Source organism: Zingiber officinale, chromosome 6B, assembly GCF_018446385.1.
Source record: "Zingiber officinale cultivar Zhangliang chromosome 6B, Zo_v1.1, whole genome shotgun sequence".
NCBI lineage: Eukaryota > Viridiplantae > Streptophyta > Magnoliopsida > Zingiberales > Zingiberaceae > Zingiber > Zingiber officinale.
The window spans coordinates 109,450,217-109,459,433 of NC_055996.1; the positions used below are offsets into that span (position 1 = coordinate 109,450,217).

General features: G+C 38.8%; 1 protein-coding gene and 1 long non-coding RNA gene across 4 annotated transcripts; both read right to left on the minus strand.

The window, feature by feature from the left end:
- Positions 1 to 559: 559 nt before the first annotated feature.
- Positions 560 to 2,575, minus strand: LOC121988848. 3 transcript variants are annotated; one of them, XR_006114116.1, is made up of 3 exons: positions 1,472 to 2,575; positions 1,166 to 1,216; positions 560 to 672 (listed from the first exon to the last, which is right to left on the minus strand). It is a non-coding gene; the product is annotated as an uncharacterized LOC121988848 (long non-coding RNA). The 3 variants fall into 3 exon arrangements; XR_006114114.1 differs by having other exon boundaries at positions 1,166 to 2,575; XR_006114115.1 differs by having other exon boundaries at positions 560 to 749; positions 1,166 to 2,575.
- Positions 2,576 to 4,434: 1,859 nt separating this feature from the next.
- On the minus strand, positions 4,435 to 6,082 carry LOC121991359 (pectate lyase-like). The gene is made up of 5 exons (XM_042545368.1): positions 5,892 to 6,082; positions 5,132 to 5,813; positions 4,958 to 5,061; positions 4,751 to 4,889; positions 4,435 to 4,659 (listed from the first exon to the last, which is right to left on the minus strand). Exons 1-5 carry the CDS (start codon positions 6,080 to 6,082, stop codon positions 4,435 to 4,437), a joined length of 1,341 nt encoding a protein of 446 aa, XP_042401302.1.
- Between the last annotated feature and the right edge of the window lie 3,135 nt (positions 6,083 to 9,217).

Here is a 9,217-nt window from a genome sequence, read left to right on the forward strand (position 1 = left end):
AAGCGTTGTCTATGTGGCTGAAAAAACGTTGTTAAAAGCACTGTTGTTAAAAGTCTGCTCAAAGACAACGCTTTAAAAGCGTTGTCGTTTGTAGAAAAGACAACGCTTTTGTAACTCTTTAAAAGCGTTGTTGTTTTTTTCAAATACAATGCATAAAAAGTGTTGTCTTTTTAAAGACAACGCATAAAAAACGTTGTCTTTTTTTAAAGACAACGCATAAAAAGCGTTGTCCTCTTTAGTAAAGACAACAGTTTCACAACACATAAAAAAGCATTATCCAAGAGGTTTTAAACTATTATCTTTTAATACCAAAGACAAATAAAAGATAAATGAAAGTGAATCTACTTCAATCAACGACGTATTATTAAATAAACAACCAAGATAAATATATAAATTATCATTCATACACTTTATAACAAGCATAATTACTTGCATACAAAGAAATTTTAATTTGAGACTCTGAAAACTACTTCTATCGTCTACATCTTATTGCATGTACTTAAAGGATCTTTATAGATGCTACTTATCCTCTTGAATTAAATGTTCTTTACTCATTGACTTTAACCATCTTCTCACTTAAATCCCAAAGCCTTCTTGATAGTTCTTCGTCGAAGTACTTCCCAGTCACACCCATGAGCTTCGGATGTAGTTCCACATAGCATGTAGTTTCTCCTGTAATCATCCATACCCGAGCTATTTAGCTGGATTTTTTAATACCTCCATTCACCTTCAAAATATCTAAAAAGGCACTACATATGAAAGATTCAAGACAAAGTGTAAGTTAGTCTTGATGACCCACAAAAATGGAACAACAACAATATCTCTAGTGGATTCTATAAACTTTGAGATTCTGAAGTAGGAATCAAGACAATTTACTTAGCATTAAATCAACAAACAACACAACATAACTAATAAACCAAAAAAGCAGAACAAATTCATGGCTTAATGTACAATATCTTATATAATTAACATCCACATTTCACTATGTGCTACCATGTCATGGTTGTGCTAGCAGAAATGTTGATGCTACTATTTTAGAATTCCACAACATCTTCCCATTGTGATGTTTGTCTAAGATAGAATGACAAAAGCACACAACCAATATGGGCAATCAATATAAATATGAACAAATCCACCTAAAAACCAAATATTTTTTTTCACATACCTCTAGGAATGATGGTCGAACTTCTATAAGTTGCACCAAGGCAGAACAAACCTGTGTATCAAAGAAAACAAACATAGATCGGTGAAAGATCAAAAAACTTAAGGTAAAAATACTTAAGCAACACATAAGTTTGGATTCATTAAAGAACTCTTTTTTCTCACAGATACATATCCAACATCCTTACCAATCACTCAAAGTTATTAGATTTATTTAAGAACTCTCCGCTTTCAAACAAATTTTAACAAAAAAGAAAAGTTATTAGGCCCATGCAATTTTCTAAGAGAATGGAGATAAATGATGACGGACCTCTCTCTTGATATATGCAGCCATGGACTTTTATTTTTCTATATTCTGCATCTTAATCCTCCATATTCGGATCAAGTAGTTTAATGTGGTTTCTCAAGGCAACTCTAATAAACAAGGTACAACAGAAACAAAACTACACTTGGATAATTAATGATGAAATTGTTCCTATTCTCCGCTGCAGGTGGGAAATCACACCAACATGGTGGTATCGTGATGCTTAAACAAACACAATTTGTTTTACACATTGCTCAGCTGACTTTTGTCCAAGTGACCACCTTGTGCCGCTTTGGAAAGGTCCGAAGGTCTCCAGTTCCAAGAACAATAGTGTGCCAAAGAGAGCCAAATTCTGAAACATATTAGAGCAAAATGAGTCAATTTGATAGAAGTCCTTAAAACCAAAATACAAAGCGAAGGAAAAAAAAATGAAAGCCCTGGGATAAACTTGCTTGGGTTAGGGTCAAATATTCAGCACCCAAATTAACAAATAAGAATCCAAACTCGACTTTTAAAATCTCTTTAGAACATCTAATACATGTAATGAGTTATACTAATGGATAACCATGTTGACCATAAACACACTAGTTCTTATATGGTTAAATTATAAATTGATATAGAAGCCAATCATAAACTATAGAAAACTTTTAGAATGGAACACATATCTAGTTGTGTTATGTGCATCGAGCAAGCAAACTGAGGGAAAACAGGCAACAAATTATCTTATAGAATTTGAGTTAAATCCTTCGAATGGACAAAGTGAATAGCAATAAAGTGACTAAACCATAAGCAGATGCAAGGATGTTAAAGAGAAAACATAGGTATGGATAAAATGCAATGGAAGTCCACACTTCCTGAGTTCCAAATTTCTTTGAATGGATTATGTTTCAAGAAACTTTCCAAAATAACATAATATAGCTTCAAGACCGACCCAATAACAAGCTTCAATAAGATTCTGGAAGTGCATAGTTTATGATTCTGGAAGTGCATAGTTTATAGACAAGGTAATGGACAAGTTGAATAAATTTGAGTCGCAAAAATTTAGGAAATATTAGAAATAAACTTCCACATGAATAAATTTGTCAAAATTCAACTAATCTAATCTAATCTAACCTAGGGGTGCGAGTGAGTGAAACCTAGGGGTTTTTCAACTCCTTACTTGATGGAACGATTTATATCATTTTAGATTTAATTTAGACGAGAACTTAACAATAGACAACACTAAAAAAATGGTAATAGACAACGCTTTTCAAGAAGTGTTGTCGTTGACCCATAAAAATCACTAAAAGATAACGGTTTTTAAAAAAGTGTTGTCTATTAGTAAGAAAATAAAGAAATAGACAACACTTTTCACTAAAAGCGTTAAAAAAATAACAACGCTTTTTAAAAAAAGCATTGTCTTTTAAGTGTTGTAAAAGCTCAATTTTCTGGTAGTGTATCTTAGTGCTATTGGAGCACTAATTTATCTTGTAGTCATACAAGACCCGATATAACATTTGCTAAAAATTTATTAGTAAGATATATTTCTTCTTCAACAAGAAGACACTGGAATGACATTAAATTTGTATTTCGATATCTTTAAGCTACGATAAATATGAGATTATATTATCCTCATACGCCTGAAGCGGAATTGATTGGGTATGTTGATGTTAGTTATTTATCTGACCCCCATAATGGTAGATCTCAAGCAGATTATGTATTCACATGTGGTGGTACAGCCATATCTTGAAGATTTATGAAACAAACGATTATTGCTACGTCTTCTGATCATTCTGAGATCATAGCGCAATTCATGAGGCGAATTAGGAATATGTATGATTGAGATCTGTAATACATCACATTCGAGAGGTACCTAATTTACCTTTAAATAAAAGCATCCTAACAACATTATATGAGGATAATACTACATGCATTGCTCAATTAAAGAGAGGATACATTAAAGGTAATCAAACGAAACACATATCACACAAAAAAAAAAAATTACGCATGATCTTCAAGATATTAATGTTCAACAAATCCGATCATAGGACAATTTGGCCAATTTGTTTACAAAGGCTTTGCTTACTTGACATTTGAAAGGATAGTATATAACATTTAGTTTTTCATCTCCTCCTTTAATGTCAAGAGACCTATCACTTCACCTTTATACTCTTAGTCCTATAAATAGGACATGTACAAAATTATTGGAATGTAATTGATTGGAAATCAAACAAATGTCTCCCCTTTCTTTTCTCATATTCATCTATCACTCTCTCTTTGTTATGCTCTTAGTTTTATAATACCTATATAAATTAGGCACATTAGTTGGTGTAATCTTTTATAAAGAAGCTTCATTTGTTAAGGAATCAATTATAACTTTCTTTTCAGAAATATTTTCTTTGTTTCGCCAATGATATAAAAGAACCTAATTAAATATCGGTTCAAGAAAAGTTGAGGATCTAAAACTAGATCATTAGTTTTATAAAGAGTACCACATATATCATACAATATTATCTGTTCGAGCCATGAGACGTTGTTAAATATTATAACATCATAATCAGCTAAAACAGAAATGGGTGAAAGAGAGCGAAAGATCAAAGTCTGTAAGCGGTTAATTATCAATTTCTTCAAAATTTTACCCTTTCAAAATTGGAATACAAATCACAGGGACATAATAATAATAATAATAAGAAGAAGAAGAAGAATAAAAAACATATGATGAACCAAATGGGCATAAATTAACAGTAGTTCATTCTCGATCGGCTAAGTACGTAGCACTCGATGAGCTAGCTGCAACCGTTGCTCAACAATTAAGGAGCCCAAAATCCAACCAAGTTAGCTAGAACAAAATTAAATGGTCCCTAAACATGCACAGGCCCTTTCGACCTGATCAGGTTTAGTTAAAACAGTTGAGTCAAAAGGAAACACATAGTCGATCGTCGTCTTCAAATCCTATTCGATCGATCGATAATAATCTTCAATGAATAATGTTAACAAGGTCGGCCGCGGATGCAGTCGAGAGCGCCGGAGTAGCGAGTGAGTCTCGTGACGAAGGCGCCAGGCTTGGCCTTGATGAGGTCCTTCAGGAGGAAGCCGTCCTTGTCCGGAGTCACGCCCGATGGTATAAACACGGCTCCATTTTGAAATAGGTCACCGTCTGATGTCCAGTTCCAATTCTTCCACACATTTTCTGGAGAATACTCTCTCTTCGTCACCTGTTACATCGTAACATATAGTGATCAAATTCTTCATATATATATATATATATACCTTGTTTTTTGTTTTTGTTTTTAGCATAATTCATACCTCCTTGGCGAAAATGTTTGGTGGAGCAATGAATCGATTGCCTTGACTCAGAATGGTGGGGTGTTGGCTGCCTCCGATTGCATACATCAGCCAATGGGTGTAGTCATTGTTCACAACATGGACAAAACCCCATCGACACCTGCATGATAATCATCAAATAGATTCAGTGATTGAAGGCTAGCTTCATATATATATAAATATATAAACCTTGGCATTCTCTGAACGAGTCCTCGGCCGAAGTGGTTGAAGGCGAGGGTGATCTGCAGGATCGCATCGGGGGAGTAGGCATCGCTAGCACCGAACAACATCACCTGATTGGAGCGAGGTCAATTATAGAAATCTAGTGTCAGGAAATTAAATCCGCATGCATGGCGTACGTACGTCGTTGTGCTGGGTGAAGTGGGAGTTGGAGATGGTGATGGCGGTGGACCCCATGATGGCGTCGATGAGACCGTCGCCGCAGTTGTCCATGGAGACGTGGTCGATCCAGATGTTGCTGGCCCCGAAGATGGAGATGCCGTCGCCGTCGCTGCGAGTGCGGAAGCCCCAGTGAACCTCGGAGTCGCGGATCATGCCGCCGTTCCCGGGCTTGATGTCTTGGATGTGTATGTTGCTGATGATGATGTTGTGGATGTACTGGAGGGTGATGCCTGCGCCGCCGATGATCCGGACGTTGAAGCCGCGGCCGTCGATGGTCTTGTTGCTGTTCACGATCAGCTCCTCGCTGAGCCGGATGATCATGTCGCTGGCGAAGACGATCCACAGCGGCCGGTCCTGAATCACGCCCCACCGCAGCGTCCCCTTCTTGGGGTTCACCATGTCGTCGTCGACGGGGGTGGTGACGATGTAGAACCGGCCGTCCAGCCCGCCGGTGGTGTGCCGCCCGAACCCCTTCGCGCACTGACCCATCAGCTTCCGGTTCTTGCTCCAGTCGCTGCGGCACCGCCAGCACCGGTCGATCGGGTTCGTCGCCACGCAGGGCTCCCCTATCAAATTCTTCTTCTTCCCGCGCAACCCTCTTCTCGTGCTGTTCGCCGTCTCTTCCTCCATGTCCACCGTCTCTCTAACAATCCATTGATCGATCGATCAGATTTGCATTATCGACCAAATTTAAAAAAAAAAAAAAAGAGACAAATATTACTTGTGGACATCGGCATTGAAGGTGCTGGTGACGGATTCAGGGTCGGGGTTGTAGGAGGCTTGATTTTTGGCAACTGCCAATTCAGCCTTCTTCTTCCAGTAATCATCAAAGTCGGCGATGTGCGCAGCGGAGAAGGTGGCGGAGGCCAAGAAAAGCAGAGAGAAGAAGAAGAACGTTGACCTCGGCACCATTGTGATTTGATTTTTCTTTCTTCGTCGACTTTTTTTCGGAAAAGTGATAAGATGTGCTCGCTTTGATATATATACCGAACTTGTAGGAGCTGCAAACCGCGAGCTCAAACAAGTGATCGGTGTTTGACCCTAAAAGCAATGGATCATTATTCTATCTCTCAATGTGATTAAGATACCAGGAACCGAGAGAAACTATCGAGAGAGTTAAATAGGTTGGGGGAGAGGTGCGAGAAGGAAGGTCGACGAGTGCTTTGTGGATACAACTGTGTGGAGGAGATAAAAAACAGATGTGGAGACATTTGACCAAATTTATCGTTATCGATCGTGTGCAAAATTCATCTTTCCTCCTAAAGTCAACATATCAAGTTTTAGCATTTTATCTCTCTCCGCTATTTGCACTATTACATGACAACGAAGACATGTGACTATGGATTTCGTTATAGTGCATGAAATATTAAAAAAATAAAAAATAAAAAAATAAGATCCATTATCTTAGAGGTCGTTTGGTTCTTTCCTAGGAATAGGAATCGGAATAAGAATCATTATATTATAGAATGGGAATGAGTATGAGCATGGATATCACTCTTAAAAGTAATGTTTGGTTAGTTGTATATCTTCTATCGGAATAAATCAAAGTTTCCTTTTTTACCCTTAAAGGAAAATAAGAGAAAAAAATTAGATGTGAGAGAAAGATGAATGTGAGAGAAAAATATAATGAAAGAGAATGATGAGAGAGAAAGTATGATAAGAAAGAATGAAGAGAGAGAAAGTGCAATGAGAGAAAATGAAAAAAGAGAGTGTGATTGGAGAGAGCATGATGAGAGAAAATATGATGTGAGAGAAAGTGTGATAGGAGAGGATGAAGAGAGAGAAAATATAGTGAGAAAAAATGAGGAGAGAGTGTGTCATGAGAGAGATTGAGGAGAGAGAAAGTATAGTGAGAGAAAAAGAGAACAGTGAATATGATGGGAGAGATTGAGGAGAGAGAAAGTATGATGAGGAAAAAAAGAGTAAGTGTGATAAGAGAGATTGAGGAGAGAGAAAGTATGATGAGAGAGAAAGTGTGTTGAGGAAAAAAGGAGTAAGTGTGATAAAAGATATTGAGGAGAGAGAAAATACGATGAGAGAGAAAGTATGATGAGAGAGATAGTGTGTTGAGGAAAAAAGGAGGAAGTGTGATAAGAGAGATTGAGGAGAGAGAAAGTATGATGAGAAAAAAGAGAGTGTGATGGGAGAGATTGAGGAGAGAGAAAGCATGATGAGAGAGAAAGTGTGATGAGAAAAAAAAGAAGGAAGAGAATGTGATTGAAGATATTGAGGAGAGAGAAAGTATAATGAGAGAGAAAGTGTAATGAGAAAAAAAAAAAGAAAAAGAGTGTGATAGGAGAGATTAAGGAGAGAGAAAGTGTGTGATAAAATGATGAGAGAGAAACTATGATGAGAGAGAAAATATAATGAGAGAGAATAAGGAGAGATAAGTGATATGAAAGAAAAAATAAATAAATATATTTTGATATTTGATATTAATGGAGAAAATTTTAGTTTTAAGTTAAGGGTATTTTTGGAATAAGGGAATATTTTGATTGATGAAAATAGGGTAATGACTCATTGAAGGGGGGGTACATGGGAATGAGTTATTACCCAATTTCAAGGATTCATTCCCTTATTTGTATTCCTATTCCTATAATCCAAACATTTGTTGGTGCAACATCCCTCAGGTCAAGGTTGACCTGGTTGACCAAGCTGAGTCTTGGTTTGAGTTTAGATGTTTGACAATAAGAAATTGATTGAAGATGAGTCAAGTAGGTCAAAGTTGACCTGATACTTGACTGGGAAGTCCTAACTGGGATGTTAGGTATAATGGAAGTCCTGGTGAGTGAAGCCAGGAAGAAGGAAAGTCCTAGTGAGTGAAGCTAGGCAGATGGAAAACCCTAGTGAGTGAAGCTAGGTGAAAGTCCTGGTGAGTGAAGCCAGGTGAAAGCCCTAGTGAGTGAAGCTAGGCAGATGGAAAACCCTAGTGAGTGAAACTAGGTGAAAGTCCTGGTGAGTGAAGCCAGGCAAGAGAAAATCCAGATGGATCAAGGATGATCGGACATCTGGTGTTGGGAAGTCCAAGTAGGTCAAAGGATTGACTGGATACTTGGCACGAGGAAATACAGATAGGTCAAAGGGATTGACCGGACATCTGGTGGAAGTCCAAGTAGGTCAAGGGAGTGACCAGATACTTGGCATGAATAGAAAAGTCCAAGCGGGTCAAAGGGATTGACCAGACACTTGGTGGGAAGTCCTAGCAGGTCAAAGGAGTGACCAGATGCTAGGCATGGTGTACCAACAGGTCAAGGTTGACCGGGTGTTGGTTTGGTAGGCTTGGGACTTGGTTTTGGGCAAAAACCAAGTACTGGATCGATCAGTGGATCGATCCAGGAGCTAGATCGATCAGTGGATCGATCCGTGGATCGATCCAGATGTCCCAATCGATCAGTGGATCGATTGGGACGCGGCTGCTTCGCGCGATAAGCGCTGGATCGATCCATGGATCGATCCAGGCGTTTTTCCCAGAGCACAGAGGCGCTCTGGATCGATCCGTGGATCGATCCAAAGCCTCCCCGATCGATTGGGAACATTCGAATCGATCGGGATCCGACCGTTGGCGTCGATAAAGGCCGCAGGCGCACGATTCCTTCGGGAAGGACTTCACCGATTCATTCCAGATTCAACACAGCTCCTCCCCAGCACTCTCTAAGCTCCTCACCGCCAGTTCTTGATGGTTCTTGGAGGTTCATCCAAGTCAAGAGGCGAGTTGCAACGAGAAGAAGAAGAAGCTAGGGTTTTTACTGCATTTCTTGTAAGCTTTTGCTTATTCTTTACTACCCTTTCTTCTTCTTGTACTGAGAGTCTTGTAGGGCTTCTCCGCCCTCGGTAGTTACCGAAAAGGAGTGTTTTCATAGTGGAGGGTGCGTGCGTGGTGTGGATCCTTGGATTAGTCATCTCCGTTGGAGGTGGATACCAAGTAAACTCCTAGTGTTAGCGTGTTTGTATTTGTTTATGTATTTTCCGCTGCGCATTCTTGAAGAAACAAGCAACACCGAGCAACGAGCACGCGACGAGCTATTCACCCCCCCCCCCTCTAGCTAC

What these genes read in the sequence shown, in the direction of transcription:
- LOC121991359 (XM_042545368.1), bottom strand. Translation starts at nt 6,082, where the DNA reads ATGGTGCCGAGGTCAACGTTCTTCTTCTTCTCTCTGCTTTTCTTGGCC. An exon ending in ACTTCACCCAGCACAACGAC is followed by an intron (nt 5,062 to 5,131) that starts GTACGTACGCCA and finishes CGCTCCAATCAG; the next exon opens with GTGATGTTGTTCGGTGCTAG. An exon ending in CAAACATTTTCGCCAAGGAG is followed by an intron (nt 4,660 to 4,750) that starts GTATGAATTATG and finishes ACGATGTAACAG; the next exon opens with GTGACGAAGAGAGAGTATTC.